Consider the following 18,280-nt stretch of genomic DNA (forward strand, 5'->3'; position numbering starts at 1 on the left):
TTCCCCGGGTTGGCGTAACTCTAAAGGCCGGCTAGACAGCAGACTGGACCCGGCCAACACCCCTAAGCCGACCCGGGGAAAATGATGGCCAGGCTAGGTATCATCAAAGAGGCTGAAAAATCTATTTCTAACCTCCTTGGTATTTCAAACTCCTTGGTTTCAAACGCCTACCATGAGACATGCTCGATATATCCATACATTAAAAGTTCCTTCGCATTTAATGGGCGGTGGTCGTTCAATGTGGGTTTATCACAGAATGCCTGTTTGTTATTTCCAGTCATTCCATATAAGTTGTCAGTAAAAATCCGAGAACTAAGAAATGAAATCTATGTAGCCCGAGTCTTTGCTTCTTAACCAAAGAGGTTATAAAAAGTTTAACCACCTTGTTCTGACGTCGGCTTCCGTGTTCGTACGTGGCAGCAAAATTGTTCCTGTTGCAGTTTATGAGTAGGTCGCTAGAAGGCGTGGCTGTGACAGTCCGACTGAATTCACGTTCTGAATGAGATCTCGCGAGAATTCACACAACAAAGATGGCGCTAGAAAGTGTGTGTAGTTTCCAGGCTCCGAACCCAAGAATTGGTCTCCTTAGGCCCGGTGGAAAGGGCGACGTCGATGAAAGTGACGTTTTGAACAATCTCTGGAGTCTGGACAAGTTTTCCATCCCTGCGGTTACCGACGTAAGTTTTAACGTTCGGGAAATATTTCCATTCCAGTGCGTGCTGTGTCATCCCCCCCCCCCCCCCACCATGCACTGAAGACCGCAGTTTTGGAAACAAAGCTTTTACTAGTTTTAGGCTAGATTTTATTCTTCAATAGTAAACTGACGGACCCAGGAATACGATATATGTGCGCCCAAAGTATTTCTTTACTTGTCTAGTTCTAGCTGTGCGTAACAGTGACTTTGATATAATTACTAGTAGCATACTATAATTACTGGGCTCAGATATTTATACTCTTACAAAAATGTTAGCAGAAAAGAGTTTAAAGGCATCCAGAGCATTTTATTTGGCTTGAAAATTGGAAATATTGTAGTTGCTGTAATCTTTATGAAATTGTCATTTAATGCCACTGTTAACCACATTTGCGCGATGATTACATGTTACAAGCGCTCAAAAGCCACGCGAAAATAAGCTACACAATGACCCCTTTAGTTTCACGCGCCTAGTCTTATTAGACTGAAACAGAACTCAAAACGGTTTTTTCGTCGGTAATGGACCGTTCCCGTCGAACACCATCTAGAACCCCGTTCTATTTGGAACACCTTGGTCAAAAACAGCGCTAGTGGGACAGAAATGACAAGCAGGGTATGTATACATGTAACGTTATATCTGGGACAGATTTCTCACTGCATTGGCTCCATGAATACCCAGGAAAAAATCGAAATGAAAAAGAAAACATCTCAGGCACTCAAGGGGACGGAGTTTACATAAGACACTGCCAACTACTACCAAGTCCGTTTCTCATGTACTTGTGCGTTATTCTGGTGTTCGACTGGAACGGTCCATTCTCTGCAAGTTCCGGCGACGGGACATCACGTTCCAAAAAGTCGGAAAATTTGAAAAAAAAAATGGTGGCGCTGACAGCGCTTGGATTTTCTATCAGTGCTCAACACACAACGACATCGCATCTTTGCTCCTTGAATGTCGATGTGTAATGGTATAGTGTTATTGAAACTTACTATGTGTAGAAATGGCTAAAAAATAGTTTTTTTAATTTGAGTTTGAAGCCACATAAAGTGCTCTGGGTGCCTTTAAAAACGTTAAGGTAAAACTATTTTCTGCTAACATTTTTGTAAGGGTATTTAAATTCGTTACATGCAAATTGCAATAATTACTAAATTATTGCAATGCATGTACGTTGTAACGAATTTGCAATTTTGCAGTTAGAATCTCAGGTTTGGTATATTTTGCACCCCATTTTAGCTCAAAAGCAGTCAAGTACAAAAAATCAATGTATATAAACTTGTAGCAGGATACGAACAATGCCTTGTGTATAATTTTGCAGAGATTCTGTAAACAAATTTGCGTAAAAGTATGATCTGAAGATAGAGAAAATAAGTACTTCTAGTCCTTTTTGATTTCCAAGTACTGTAAATGCATTTAAGTTCGCGTGGTTTCTATTTCACGGTAAGGCGAAAATGGGGTGTTTGCGGTGGTTTTAAGTTTGCGACAGTGCTATAGTCACATTGTACTAGTACTGCTACAGTATTGGAAAAGACATGCTAGCGGTGGTTTTAACTTCGCAGTGAAACGGTCGCCGCGAAAAACTGCGAATATAGAACCACCATGAACATTTCTGCATTTACAGTATTCCTTTCCCTTGGACTTGGAGTAACATTTTTACCCATGACCGTGTTTCCTGTAGATCGATATGTTACAAAAATGAATCATCTGTCTTTCTTCCTCTGCCTTTTCTAGCCGGCTGAGTTCCTGAAGCCGTTTACCAGCGGCGAGGGGAACGTGAAGATCGAGTTCGACCATGGCACCACGACCTTGGCCTTCAAATGGCAACATGGCGTCATTGTGGCCGTGGACTCCAGAGCTACGGCCGGGTCTTACATAGGTGAGTTATAACTTGTATCTTTAATGAATTAAAACCTGTAGTACTATCTATAGCTATGGCTGTATATCAGATACATGTATTATAGGTGAGTTGTATTGCAGTACCAGATAAAGTTACTAGGAGGCCCATAGTCGCACTGATAGAGGTTGAAGTCATTTTTCATGACACCTACCCAGCGTAGAAAATATTACAAAGATCCATCTACAACTTCTTCAAGTTCTTGAGTTTTGCACATGTGCAAATGCTCATAACTCAAACTGTAACATCCTCAAATTACTAGTACAGTGTACATGAGGCAAACCTTATCAACAAAAATATATACGTATACTAGTACTATGGTGCACATGGGATCTTCGATTTAGAGATTTTCCCTGAACAAGGGACCATCCATGCAAAGATCCATGATATGATTACTGATATCAAGGGGGCTGAAATGCAGTTCCTTACAGTACTGTAGTGTTCAAGTTGAGGGTTCAAGGATTCTTTGTGTAGAAAGTGGGACCACTGACCAAACATTATACAAAGATACTACAAAATATTTTCACTCACTCACTCTCACTCACTCACTCACCCACTCACTCACTCACTCACTCACTCACTCTCACTAACTCACTTTCTCACACACTCACTCGCTCACACACTCACACTAATTCACTCACTTTCTCACTCACTTTCTCACTTACTCACACTCACTTTCTCACTCACACTCTCACATTCACTCACTCACATTCACTCACTCACTCTCACACACTCACTTTCTCACTCACACTCACACTCTCTCACATTCACTCACTCACATTCACTCACTCACACACTCACACACACTCACTCACTCGTTCTTCCGTTCTTTTGTCCACAGCGTCCCAGACAGTGAAGAAGGTGATAGAGATCAACCCGTACCTGTTGGGTACCATGGCAGGCGGCGCGGCAGACTGCTCCTTCTGGGAGAGAGTCCTAGCAGAACAGTGCAGGTAAACAACTGTTGTTGTTTTATTACGTACCCATTAGTAAATAGACAAGTACACGAACATAACTAATGTTCCTTTAACACAATGTATCCAACAATTATTACTATTACAACACAATTAACGTGCATGACAATTTTTTTCTATTATTTTTACATCAGTTGCATTTTCAGATATTGAAAAATCAGTACATTTGTACATGCAAAAATAACAACAGAACAATCTAAGATACTCTAGACAAACATCAAAATATTTGCAAACAAACATTAGAGGACTTTCGTTAACAGTTAAACAGAAACGAAAGATAATATAAACAAGTACACAAACAATTGAGTAAAAAAAGCATCAAAGCAGTCACAAAACATTCTTAATTAGATATACATAAAAAAAACTACGAACACAAACACAAAATAAGATTTACAAATACAAAAACACAACATTCTTAGATGAGCAAATGCACTACAATGTTACTACTTTTAAGCCACCTCAATAGAAGAATGTTACAACGGATACCATACTATACTGCTATTACTAGCTAGTATGTGTTGATAATCTATTGCTCATTGTCTATTACAGAATATATGAACTGAGGAACAAGGAACGCATCTCAGTGGCTGCTGCATCGAAGCTGCTGGCCAACATTGTGTACAACTACAAGGGAATGGGCCTGTCTATGGGCACCATGATTGTGGGCTGGGACAAGAGGGTAGGAAACACAGTTTAATAAGTTTATAAGTAGTGTATACATGTAGATATAGATTAATTTATTGTGTTTTATGTCATACCAGGGCCGCGAAAACGTTCAATACGGGTGTTCCGCATCTTGTGATAATTTTACGTATCACGCAGGGTTCTACTTGGGCTTCGGGCACGGGCTTCAGTAGTATATTTTGAATGTATTTCGAGTGCCCCGGTTGCGCAGCTTTCAAAAATTCGAATACCGGATTCAGAGGTTGGAATCGATGCTGTTACGATTTTTTGTTTGAGGACACAAAACTCTCTCAACTTCAGGCGCATTTCGCATTGAAATGTTTTTCTTTCGGGTGGGTACTAGTATGACATAAATGAAATAGAACATGGTGTACGGGTATATTTCACATCACCCTCGCCTCGGCCCTCCCATGGGTCGATACGACCCGCGCTCGGGCCGAAACCTGAAGTGATACGGAATACACTGTGCTGTATTTTATATGTATTGTATCTTATGGTGATTTAATGTAGTGTTGTATTGTTATTGTATTAGAAGACTGAATGTTTGGCTGAATATTTGATGAGTCTGAATTTCTCTATGAATATAATAATAGAAGTTTATTGCAAGTTCATGCCCGTGGGCTAATTGCAAATACATGGTAAAAACATAGATAATAATCAGTATTGTTTATTTAGATGGTTGTGTACTTGATACACACTCACTAACCTAACCACCACTCTTCCTACCATCTACCTTAGGGACCAGGCCTGTACTATGTAGACAGTGACGGGACCAGGCTGTCCAACAACATGTTCTCTGTGGGCTCGGGCTCCACGTATGCCTACGGTGTACTGGACAGTGGCTATAAGTGGGACATGAGCGTAGAGGAGGCCTACGAGCTGGGCAAGAGGTCCATCTACCACGCCACACACAGGGACGCTTACAGCGGCGGTGTGGTCAACTGTGAGTAGACTGATTACTAATACAGGGCTCCAAATTCGTTTTTTTAGAATTAGGTAATTTAGGATATAGGTGCACTGGTGCACCCAACCAAAAAAATTAGGTGCACAGAAAAAAATTTGGGTGCACCACATAATATAAAGTTGAATGTCAGCAAAGTTTGACGCTACTGCCTCTCTTAAAAAGTTCAATCTGTAATTCTATCCAGATTTCAAATTTCCACCAAGCAATACATCAAATTGAGTACAATGAAAGGCTATATTGATTTTTCTGTTACTTATGTTTCAAGAATATTCTGTATGCTAGTGTACAAGAGAACCGTTACCCTATAGAGTACAAAAATATCTAGGTGCACCGACAAGGTGCACCAGTGCACCGACAGTCAAAAATTTGGTGCACAGCTCCAATTTTGGGTGTACAGGTGCACATGCACCCACTATTTCTCGAGCCCTGTAATATGTGTGCTCTGTAGTAGTGTCAAAGGGCCCAACACATTAATCAAGAAGAGAGGGGTGCCTGGCTAAATATGTAAGCTGTAGTGAAGCAGCATTGCACTAGTACTAGCTAATGAAAAAGAGCCATGCCTCGTACTCAGTCTTAGGTTCCACCGCTTTACCTTCCCCTTACTTTACCTCTATTTCTGTAGCTAGTCAGACACCATATGGTGTAACACTAACAAAAAAAACAGCACACTTTTTGGTAAAAGAAAAGGTTCAACTTGGTGTCAGGTGGCTTTAACAATTCAGTCCTTTGCACTGCTTGTAGTTACCAACAGTGAATACAGTACCAAGTAAAGTTACCCCTTAAGTTAGCATACCAATTATAATCTGGAAAAGGGTCAAAGCCTATATGTCACCCAAGTCCTGTATTACAGTACTAAAAGCTTGTAAGCAGATTCTGAAGCTATTAGTAGACGTATAATGGGCTAATTAACTTAACAAGTCATGGATTTTCTTTGAGCCGATATCGGTCTTTAGTTTGTTTGTTTAGTCATTCGATAAACTCTTCCTACTTAGAGTTCTGAGAACATTGACTGGGGGATGATAAAGGCAACCAAAGCAATATTAGGGCCCAAAAAATGGAGATGAAAAAAAAAATGCTGAAATCTTTATGGTACTGACATTTACATTACGTTTAGAACATTTGCGTAATAATTTCATACTTAAAGTGTGTAAAATCGTGCTGTACGATGATCCTTATAGTTTTGTGAGCCTACAAAAACGCTGGCTACGATGCCACATTCTCACATCACAACAATGTCATGTTTTTCGCATCATAGACGTTGCTATACATTGTGATTATAGTGTTGTTTATTAAACTAATCTTGTATAGAAATGACTTAGAGAATTGACTTTTAAAATTCGATTTTCAGGCACTAATATTGATTGGGTTTCCTTTAAGAATAGAAAGATGTTTCCCTCTCTCTGTAAACATGAATTTTGTTGATGATATTTCTTACTTTGTTCCCTAGTGTACCACATGAAGGAGACAGGCTGGATCAAGGTATCCCAGACAGATGTCATGGACCTCCACTACAAGTACAAGGAAGAAAAGAAATAGAAGACGGTCTTTTCCTACTATCTAGTTCTGATATTCTAGCTAACTAAAGGATAAATGTTCAACATTTCTTGGTAGAATATTAAAAATAATCAGTAGCCTGACACTAAACTTGTTTACTCTTGTAATGCCCATATTTAGAATCACTGTTCTTGAAAACATTATAGCCGTTGACATTGTGAAATCTGGTCTAAAAGAACACTACTGTAGTGTAGTAGACTTCATTAAGTTTTCAGAGTTTCTGGTGACCCTGTTCGATGCTTTTTCATTTCAGCAGAAGCTATTTAGTAAAACTGCTCCGTATATGTATCTCCACAAAGGAAAGGCAAATCTGAAGGACACAACAGAAATGTCTATGTTTGCAGCTGTCTAGGAAACTGTGTACTCTAGTGTACATGTATTGGATGTCAAATAAACTCCACACACAATGTCAATGTACTTTCTTCTACTAAGTTCTAGTAGTTCAACCCTGGGTAATAAAGAGAATTACACTGCACAAGTGACTGCGAGTTTTATTCTAACCTTTAGCACACTGAAGTAGCAATTCCCTAAATATTGGTTACAGAGTTGGCTGGGAGAAGGTTATAGTATCTGGAACAGTAGGACATTGTAGCATTTGGGGGCAATGACTCAATGTGGATTTACACATGATACATGTACATTAGTAGTACATGTATACCATTTAGTATTATGTAGGTGAATGGCTGAAAAAAAAACTTCAGGTTAGAATGCTTCTGTAAATATTCGTTGCGAATTTTCACAATTTTTATAACATAATTCAGAACGCATTATGTGTTGGTAGACAATGAAGACAGGCTTTTCATTGATTTTCCCATCTCCATGAAAAATGGAAATATTGTTATGGGTGTGTGTGTTAGATCGGATTTTGTAGTCAGCTTAACTCAAGAACCTCTAGATGGATTATGATTATGTTTGGTATGTAGGTAGATGTTTGGAAGTTGATATTAGGCCCCCTGGTATGTGACCTTGGTACTGCAGCAGAAAATCCGTTTTTTGTCATTCTTATTTCAAAATAACAAGAAAGACGTACAAAATGAAGTGTAAATTATGCAAATTAGGACTTAAAATTAACAAGAGTCCGTAGGACACAATTCTCCGTGAAGTATTTAGAGTATGTACAAGTATTGACCCACACAAATTGCATCTCTGCACAGTCCAAGTAGTGTTCTAGAGCAAGTAAAGAAAAAGTGTTTGTTTATCTTTTTCTTTCAATACAGGAGTGGTCAACCTGCTGAAAAGTATGTTTTTACAGCATGGCACAGATGGGATCTAGAAATTCCGGGAAAAGTCACAAAGTTAGATCTAGATGGCCCCTTTATCAACGAACCATTCAGCCTTACAACTAAGATGTATCAGAAATCACAAATATGCAGTAAATCCTCTTTCCACAATTTATTGCAGGCCGGTCTGATCTATAGCTATCAAGCTATTTGCAATAAAAAAGGCTAATTTATATTATCGTAACATTTCACGAAGCTCGAAGGTCAAAGGTCACCGGATCTAACCACCCGGAAGTGACACTGGCGCGCGCACTTTTCTGAGAGATATTTCTCAACAATCTTTCATCCCCTGCGTAAACTTTTTACATTGTCACAGCCTCCGTATTATAAACTACAAGTGTGGTAAGTTTGAAGGTCCAGAGATTTGCCATTTTCACACTGTGCGTAAAAGTGCATCGTCCGTCCCGTGCGCACATACTGTATGCGAGTTTCGAGTGGACACGGCATACTTAATACACAGACTGGAGAGCACTCTGCACATGTTCGCAGCTAAAACTCACAATTCCCGTTGCCGCATTGGTATGTAACTTGGTATATCGTTTGCTAGGTTGCGTGTGGTGATGCACGTTGTCTATTTTTCAATGTAACAGTGACTATACGATCACAGCAAGTAAGGAAGATTTATACCCCGTATCTGCCTGAAGTATTCCAGTCATGCATGACGGATTATAACATGGTCCCTATGGCAGGGTAGTGGGACATAGCATTAATAATAGGGGTGCAATTACGATATTGGATTGACGTTTAAAGTAGTTATGGTGTAACAAAGCTATTGTGCATCACCGCGCCGAACCAGGCAAACGATATGCCAAGTTACACACCAATGCGACAACGGGATCGTGAGTTATAGCTGCGAACGCGCAAACAAATGCATTCCCAATACTCCCAGAAGGAGGTATTCCTCCTTCCCGGAGTAATAAGGAAAAGCTATATTTACAGTGTTTTGTACTATAGGACTCGAATACACGTAACAAATGTAGTTTATGGCGGGTGGACCATTAACAGATACCAATTATGCAACAAAATTCCAAATTTGAATAATTAATGCAGAGTGCAATAATTCCTTTAAGCGGTAAATGATTAGACTCAACATTGTGGCTTGTGTAAGAAAGTTAAATGTGTACTTGACCAAGCATAAATTATGTAAATACGGAAGTCATTTGCATAATTGGAACATTTCATGGAGATATGAGGTGTCAGAACTCTTGTAAGCTCTGATTCTAATCTCCAAGAAACTATGTTGGTGGTTAATTGGATCACAGCAGCAGTTAATGACGTCGTATGACAAGCCTGACAGGTACAGCCCGATTGGTCTGAAATGATAATTCAGACAGGTTTGAACTTGATATAGACCCCCTAGCAGTTTTCTTTCAAACTACGGTTCCTGTCAAACTTAAAATCATATACATGTACACTTAGCCAAGGCCAGCAATAAGACAAAATGTTAAAATAGAACTGTAACTTGAAAAAGAAAACAGCCGGAAGGAGTCTGCAACAGAAGCTAATGTAAACCCAATGCTGCCCGATATGGTCTGCCACGCGCTTTAAATTTATAAGAATCAAGCGAAGACTTTCTGAGAACTAATAGTTTATGATATATATAGAAAGTTGTACTTTCAGTAAGTTATAATGAGCAGCATATTAGTGACGGTAGTCTATCCTAATTGTAGTTGAAGTACGGTACATGAAGGTTGATGCACGTCCTTCACTGTCGAAGACAAGAAGAAATAATTATGGATGATATGATAAAAATAAGGTCTCACAATGTCACAGCGTATCTTTAACAGTGTTACTTAGAAGTTTGGTTTAATTGGGCTTACGGGAAGTATAAATACCGTGATTGGCGGATAATTGTACAGGGTGACGCACAACCATGATACGAACTAATCATTGTGTCTGAGAATTAATGACCTACGGTCTAATTGCGATGATAAACGTAGTCCTTATTTTGTAAGACGGCTACACATAAATACGAAAGGTCCTAGGGTGCCGCTCAGTCGTTTCTCTTCCATAACTTCCCCTACCTGCTACGATGAAGTCTTAAGTGTTACTCAAGCAACTGGATATGATTTTGGAAACGGTCAGACGTTTCAAGTAGCATCCATTACTTTTCGTCAGTGACTGTGACAGTCGAACAGCTTCTAGTTACCTGGTCAGGTCTACAGTTCGCTTAAAAGCGTGCGTAGTCCAGTGGTTATGATTAGTAACCCTGTTTCGGGACCAGGAAGTCGTGAGTTCGATTCCCGGCTCACCTGACGCCACAAAAACTGGGAGTTGCAGTTTACGCGTATAGGACGAGACGTCAAGCTATGATCCGCTCTTCATTGTAAGTACAGAGCTAGTATAAGGGAAATTCCCCGGTACAATGTATCAGTAAACTGTACATTGTACGTGGCCTCTGTCTTCTTCATTCAGTGGATGAGTAGCTCAACTGCCCATTGAGTTCATTTGCACTGAACTGGTTCTAGATACATCAGTTTCACTATCTACACCTGCTACAGTCCGAGAGATAGTGCCTCAACCATGGCGGTACACTACTCCCCTGGTCTGTACTTAATGTGTAAACTGAAATTATATAGGCTCGTCCTTACTCAACCGTCCTTAAGTGCGCTGCGCTGAGATGGACAAGATAACTATCAACGGATGTGCAAACTGCTTAGGCCGAGGGAAAAACGTTGTGTTTAGGGTCACCCGACCGACCCTAGCAAAAAACTGCCGACCTTATCCTTTTTTGTGGTCAGACACTGGTAAAGGACATGGAATGTTCGATCCGACATGTGAGCTAGAGTGATCAAAAATTCAGAACTAAATCCAAGAAGTCTTCTAGTATTTCACACTCTGTTAAAAGATTAACTTAAATGATTTGGACAGTTGCTGTTGGAATGTATAGTGAACATTGTCTTCTTTGTTCAGTTTATTGATATACTTGTGCTTGTACAACGTATGTCTGTATGGTTACACTATGATGTTGAAAATACCGGTGTCCTGGTGTATTCCAGTTTTGACAATTTTAAAAGTATATTTGTTATATCTTCGGCCGAAATCTAGAGAGAGAATCCCTACCTACAAACCCAATTTTCCTCAGTAGCATAACCGGAAACACAACGCTTACTTCTTAGGCTTTAAAATTACCCCATATACAGATTGGTCTAGCATGAAGCACCTGTCGTTATCAGTGTTGTTTTCGTCAAGAGTTCGGTCGTTACTTGCAGAAGCAATCAAAGGCCTTTCCTTACAACTCTGAGGTTATATACCATTAACCTTGAACTGAGTGGGCCGTTTGTTCGTGCAGTAATAAGGTTCCAAGGCCATCTTGATTACTATCAACACTCAAGATGATAGCTTGAAGAGATAATAAGCTTGGATATTGTAGCTCATAAGATGTCTATGACAAGACATTAAGATCTAGTCTTATGTTACTCCTTCCTGTTTCCGATTGATACAGAAGTTGAGGGAAAGTAAGATTCTTGAAGAAAGTAATGTGCACATAGTTTTCTTGGAATTAAGAAAAGTCCGGTCTTAGCTTGAGAGTTCATCTGTTTTTGTAGAAGTAATTTTGAAGTACAGTTAAACTAATATCTATGATTTCAAGACGAAAAATATAATTTTTTTGATCGGCCAAATCCGGTCTTTGTTATGAATTGAGCAATCCACTGTTTCTGTGACGTCACGTTATGCAGACAGAACACGTGACTCGGTAAGCAGTGGATCATAAGTTGCAGAAAGTCTATGCCCCTCCCCCGTCTATAAAGTCTATAAAGGGTTGTAAAGCCTCCTCTTGCAAATAAATCTGATTCTTTGTCCAATATTCTTACTTTTTCAATATGACCGAGTGACCAGGAGACTCTACAATATGTATGCCTTCTGAAAAGCTTGGGCCTTTGTGTTCAAGTAACCTTAAGTGATCTAGATTTCAGTATCTCCTATATTTTTCTCCTTTCACGAGTCTTTAATGTTTTGTTATAGGTACTGTATGTGGTACTTCACTTGACACCTATCCTACTTTGATGTTTCTTCTCCTTGGTGGGTGCTACTTAGATGTTACGGAGAATCCTTGAAGGTTGAAAGAAGGTCTTTAGTCCATGTCGCTTGTGGTGCAAATCCTCCTCAGACGTTCCTAAGATGTTATGGAGTCTCCTTGACACTCGGATGCCTTGGCCAATCAAAATTGCTTATTCCGAAGCAAACTACAAGTATGTACAGAGCCCAAAAGCCGGTGTTGATCGCGTGACAATCCTCCTCCGACCTCATTCTGTAACATCTTAGGAAGGTCTGATGAGAATTGTCTCATCATGTGGATGAACGATAGACTTGCTTCAAATCTTCAAGGAACCTCCGTAAAATCTCCGTGAAAGTTGCGCCAAAGGACTTAACTTAGGTGCTAGAGGTGTTCCACATACCCATATGCAGTGACAATGACAAAACATTAAAGACCAGTGCAAGAAGACAAAGGTAAAGGGAAAAGTCACTAAAGGTTACTTGAACACACACGCATAAGCTCAATAACCTCCGAAGTGTCATTACACATAAATACATATATATTCTACATAACACTCGGCTACATTGTACAAATTAAAGATGTTAAACGCACAATCAAGTTCTTTTTGCTCGAGAAAAGAAATAATACATTTGCATCAGGGCTTTAGACAGGGAGGGGAGCAATAACTTTTCACGTGTTTTATATGCATAACGTGACGTCACAAAAGCGGCGAATTAATATTCCTTGAAAACGACTGGAGTTGGGCAGTCGAAAATATTGGGAAAGTTCAATTATGTGCAGAAGCTTGAAGTAAACTTAGCTTCAGAGAAATTTAATCTGTTTACTTGAGATTTCATGACTTTAGTGGTGCAACATAAACATTCGTCTTGCAAAGATTTAGCAAATTCTGCAAAGCCCCCAGAGCGTAAAAAAGTAGGCCATTAAGTTGCAAGGACTTGATTTGTTGTTTCAGGTATCCATGTATTAGCGTCACGCAATTCTGATACGTTAGTACGTTTGGAAGTATAGCACCACAGTCTCAGGTCTTTCGCTTTAGCCATACACCAAACGATGTCTCTAACACATTTGTTTTTACGTTGCAGGTTGGAAAACCAGTTAATAAAATACGCTAATAATAGTGAGTCATTACGACAAACAACTGGATAAAATTTTGAAACAGCCAGACGTTTCAGACATGTACAGCATCCGCTATCTTTAGTCAGTGGCTAAAGGAAGATCTGGTAGAACTAGGTTTTATACCAAAACTCTTAACTCTCTATTCTATTGAACCATCTGAAATTGTCTTCACTTCATTAACATATCTATTCAGAGTTTTGGTATAAAACCTAGTTCTACCAGATCTTTCTTTAGTCACTAACGAAAGACAGCGGATGCTGTCTGAAACGTCTAACTGTTTGAAAATCTTATCCAGTTGCTATTTTTGGCGTAATTTATTTTCAACACATATCTGAATCAGAACTAATTAAGAAGGAAATACACCATGGTCAGGTAGGACAAGTACAACTAAGGAGGACCTGCGTGGAACATAAAGTCAGCTCTGATTTGCTTCAGGAGAACACAAACAACATTAACACTAAATGAAACGTATTGGTGTTTTTTTTGCCCGAAGGTTGAGTGCATGTACATGCAGTATCAATTCAAAATCAAAGTAATGGAGTACATCTCACAAAGATCTAATCAGCTATAAGTTGCTACGTTTACCATTGTGGGGATGGACTCTTTTTGAAAGCAGTGGATTAGACTCTACCAGTCTCCCCCGGTCGCTGGGAAAATAGTAAAAACTGGCCAAATAGAGTCAAATGTTTGAAGGGAGTCGGTTACGGAGATAGGGTCAAATTGGCAATTTGACCCTATCTCCGTAACCGACTCCCTTCAAACATTTGACTCTATTTGGCCAGTTTTTACTATTTTCCCAGCGACCGGGGGAGACTGGTAGAGTCTAGCAGTGGATAATGAACTGTCTCATGTTGTGTCTTATGGCGGGGTTTTAAAGAAAGGTAGTCTTTTGGTAGCCTCAACCAGACCCTCCTACGGGCGTATGAATCTTGGAATTTGGCAGAAAAAGGAATAATAAGCCAGTAGAGTCAGTCCACGGTGAAGATCACATTTCGCCCGAGTAACCGGAGCCTGCAAATGAAACCCTGGCAATTATTCTTCCTATACACCAAAAATAATTACTCAAGCAAACTGGATAAGATTTTGAAACAGTCAGACGTTTCTGACAGTATCCACTGTCTTTCGTCAGTGACTAACGATAGGACTGGGAACACCAGGTTTTATACCTATAGTCTGCATAGTTAGTATGGTAGAGGTCTTTTGGTGGTCTTCTAAATGTTGGAAGCTCCCGGAAACTGTGCCAAATGCAATGGCATGACCAGAATGATAAATTGAGGCAGAAAAACTCAACTAGACTACCAAATCGCCTTTTCAAGTATAACTCTTACTCTTTCTGCCGCGCTTTCGTGACCGTAGCAGGGTAACCAAAGTGCACGCAAGTACATAAGCACCCCGCGAAAAGCCTTCGGAATTCATAACACGTCCTCATCGCTGGGTCAAGGCATGGCTGCATCAATGACATCATCCACTGTCAAGCTAGGCTACAGCAGGTGAGCAGAATCAAGAAGCGATGATCATTATGCATAAACAGGGCTCGAAATACTGGGTGCATGTGCACCTGTGTGCACCCAAAATTGGATCTGTGCACCTAATTTTTGACTGTGTGTGCACTGTTGCACCTAGATATTTTTGTACTCTATAGGGTAACGGTTCTCTTGTACACATACAGAATAGTCTTGGAACGTAACTATCAAAAACCGCAATATAAGCTTTTGTTGTACTTTGTTTGATGTATTGCTTGGTTGGTTGAAATTTGAAATGTGGATATGATTACAGATTGAAGTTCTAAGAGAGGCAGTAGCCTCAAATTTATGTTTTTCTGACATTCAACTTTATTCTATGTGGTGCACCCAAATTTTTTTCTGTGCACCTAATTGTTTGGGTTGGGTGCACTAGTGCACCTATTTCCAAAAAAGAATTTCGAGCCCTGATAAATGATCATCATATCTTATCGCTCCAGTTATGTATCCATTTATATTGACTTGCTGTCACGTAGGTCACTGTTGCGTCCAGAACTGTGCTTTGTCCAGAATCATGCCCAGGCACAGTGGTGGATAGTGCTTTGGGCAAAAGCACGTTCTTGGATACGCGGGACTATTCTGAACCCTGCCCAATCTAACCCTAATCCTAAATTGGCACGGAACTGGATAAGTACGTTTCTGGATACGACAGTCACCGTCTGTGCAGGCCAAGGTTGCAGTTCTGTTGGAGGTGCTGTGTTGTTTGGGGGTACCGGGTCTACTCCGCATGGGTATGCTACACTTGAAGCCTTGCCCCCACCTCAGCACGATGTTGCCGGTCCTTGCTAACTTGAATCTGGCTCTGTTGAGAGTAAGAAAGTACTTCCTGAGGGAAATGACTCGCTAGGAGGTGGTAGAGCCTCATTATGCATGGATGATGAGTTTTGTTACTTTGAATGCCAACTGCAAACGACCATGTGCTAGGAAAGCGATATGTTGGGCTTTGCTGTTAAAACCAATGAGCATAAATCATGGATAGGTATCTTATCGCATGGTGAACTTCCGCCATGTGAAAAGTCTGTTCTTTGTAGATTTCGTGCGCATTCTGTTTTGCAAACTCGGTGCGTGGCTGGAAATGTATTCTATTGGCGTACATCACTTCTTTAGCATCACTTGGCTAAGGCCGTCACGCAGAGACAGGAGTATCAAAGCATTACACTGTTTCAAAGCGTTAAAAGCAGGTCATTATGTAGTATATGTAAACTGTTGCTTCGTTCGAAAGTATCTCTTGGCTCCGATCCGAGTGCCTCTTCCTTTTTGAAGGTAAAGTTTACTTTACTACCTCAAAGCCACTCCATAGTATGAAGCTAAGAGATGCTTTGAGAGGATAGCCTGGCTCAAATGCCGTAGTTAGTGGATTGTAATCCATACATCCGCAGGCTTAGTGGTTGGTAATAGCGCGGAATAGACAGCAAACAAGTCTCTAAGATAAACTCATGACGTGACCTGTATACGGTCAAGGTAGCCAAACTGTACAACGTACATACATTTGTCATTACGCCTTATATGAAATGTAGTTCCAATATTGTATCTGTTTTTGTGTACGGGCTTACCATGGAAAAGGTTTTGCTCAGCCAGAAAAAGAAATCCTTACCTCCATAATGTTGTACATTATAAGGCATGAACGTCACGCCAAATGTTAGTGTTATAGTAATATCCCAGTTTTTGTCACCACCGGTGCTCAACGTAATGTTATCTTTTGGAAACATACGGCAATCCGATCTGTTTCTTTCTTAAAGCACGTCTTCATCCCATTCACTTTGTTGAATTCGAGCATCCTATATTGTTAAGATATGGCCGATGATTATGATAGACTATGCCATAACATTGCTCGTATAACGCCAAAGTGAGCTCCAGTACCATCTAGTTTGATAAAGACCAGGACAACACAGCAGGCTATTCAAGTGGGAATGTTCTAGTATACCGCGGTTCATCAGAGGTGGTCCATCTTTAACTTTAGTTTGGTTATAGGATTCAACGCATCAACGGGTCCAAAACATATATATAACGTAGCAACGATAAATCCATCAATCAATTAACCAACAATAAAAGTTCTAGACTGCAGTCATACCCATGCTGTTGTGTTGATAATATTTGGGACGATAACATATTCTTGTCTGGAAAAAGTAAACTAGGTAATGCAATGAAAGTCGTAAAAAAACTAAAGGCAAAGCACGATACGCACTCATATCCATACATCGCATGAATATGATGCAGACCAATCTCTTTTTGGAAGTTCCATACTTTTCATGTCAGTATCTAGTATTAGGAAACCAATTAATTCACAAGACCATGAGGCAAAATGAGGAAAGCAATGTTAAAAAAAAGAATTGTATGATTTATAAAGGAGGATTCAATGATTTGAAATAGGGAGGATTAATATTAGGTTGTTGCTGAGAAAACAAATTAAGCCATGTCAGTTGACTAACAAAATTAATAGACATCTTTATTTATCTCGCATATATCCAGTATCTCTTCAGGCTGGGACTAAAATTTTTATCTTGAATTTCATTTTTATTCACCTCCATAATGCATTGTTTTTGGTGTATGTGTGAGTTTGTGTGTGTTTGTGTGTGTGTGTTTGTGCGTGTGTTTGTGCGTGTATGTGTGTGTGTGTGTGTGTGTGTGTGTGTGTGTGTGTGTGTGTGTGTGTGTGTGTGTGTGTCGATTGTATGGGCTTCCTGGCGGTTTCCGTTAGTACTGCATTTTGACTTCCGGTTTTGTATGCCGGTGTCTTGGATAGAGATGTACCTAACCAGATCCAAGTTATGCAAATGATTATGACAGAATTTTCATAAATAATTACTAAATGGCATCATTCAAGTGTTTCAATAATTAGACTTCCATATATGTAAAATCTGAAACTTATAGCAGGTGGAGAATGAAATAATACCAATTATGCCTATGAGGGTCTGGTTGACACGATAATTATATCACTATTTGTATATGCATACGTGTATGGATTATATGGAAGTCATTTGTATAATTAATGTTACAATGGAATTTTTCTAATAAGATAGGATTAGCCCTATACAATAAGCGTAACTAATCTAAGTGTTATTAATCAAAAGTAGATAAGGCCACAGCAAGTAATTTTTATGGATGACATCCTCCACAGACTCCAAAATTAATGAGATAGGGCGAAAAAAAAACAAGGCGGGCAAAAAAAAACAAGATTCCTATATTTCAAATTTTGAGATCATAAATCTTGTCAAACAAGAATTGAGGCGACGAAATATGATATCATGACCAACAGGTCTTTTATTCCTGTATTCAACCAATGAGGTTTCATATATGATATAAAACCTCCTTGATTCAACAGTAAACATGTCCTTGTAGATGTATATACATCTCAATAGACTAACTACAACAAATGCAGAAAAGAGCTTGTTGTACCATCATCTGAAGCAACTACACTGGGAATTCATATGCGATGAAACACCTTGTGTATACAGCTCAATCAACTAGACCCCCCCCCCCCCCATTATTCATATATTAATGTTCTTGCTAGAATAAATGCAGAAAACAGCTTGTTATTATACCATCATGGGCAGGAACTACACTGGGTATTCATATGCAATGAAACACCTTAGACTGTCAACGTTTAC

General features: G+C 39.6%; 1 protein-coding gene across 1 annotated transcript; it reads left to right on the plus strand.

The window, feature by feature from the left end:
* The first annotated feature begins 501 nt into the window (after positions 1 to 501).
* LOC136438018 (proteasome subunit beta type-5-like) lies at positions 502 to 7,234 on the plus strand. Its single transcript, XM_066432641.1, has 6 exons — positions 502 to 677; positions 2,418 to 2,562; positions 3,422 to 3,533; positions 4,104 to 4,233; positions 4,977 to 5,181; positions 6,650 to 7,234. Exons 1-6 carry the CDS (start codon positions 531 to 533, stop codon positions 6,736 to 6,738), a joined length of 828 nt encoding a protein of 275 aa, XP_066288738.1. The 5' UTR covers positions 502 to 530; the 3' UTR covers positions 6,739 to 7,234.
* The last annotated feature ends 11,046 nt before the right edge of the window (positions 7,235 to 18,280 follow it).

The sequence above is a fragment of the Branchiostoma lanceolatum genome, chromosome 7, assembly GCF_035083965.1.
Source record: "Branchiostoma lanceolatum isolate klBraLanc5 chromosome 7, klBraLanc5.hap2, whole genome shotgun sequence".
Classification (NCBI taxonomy): domain Eukaryota; kingdom Metazoa; phylum Chordata; class Leptocardii; order Amphioxiformes; family Branchiostomatidae; genus Branchiostoma; species Branchiostoma lanceolatum.

Coding starts and splice junctions, on each gene's coding strand:
- LOC136438018 (XM_066432641.1), top strand. CDS start 531: ATGGCGCTAGAAAGTGTGTGTAGTTTCCAGGCTCCGAACCCAAGAATT. Junction 2,563..3,421: donor TACGGCCGGGTCTTACATAG/GTGAGTTATAAC, acceptor TTTTGTCCACAG/CGTCCCAGACAGTGAAGAAG. Junction 4,234..4,976: donor TTGTGGGCTGGGACAAGAGG/GTAGGAAACACA, acceptor CATCTACCTTAG/GGACCAGGCCTGTACTATGT.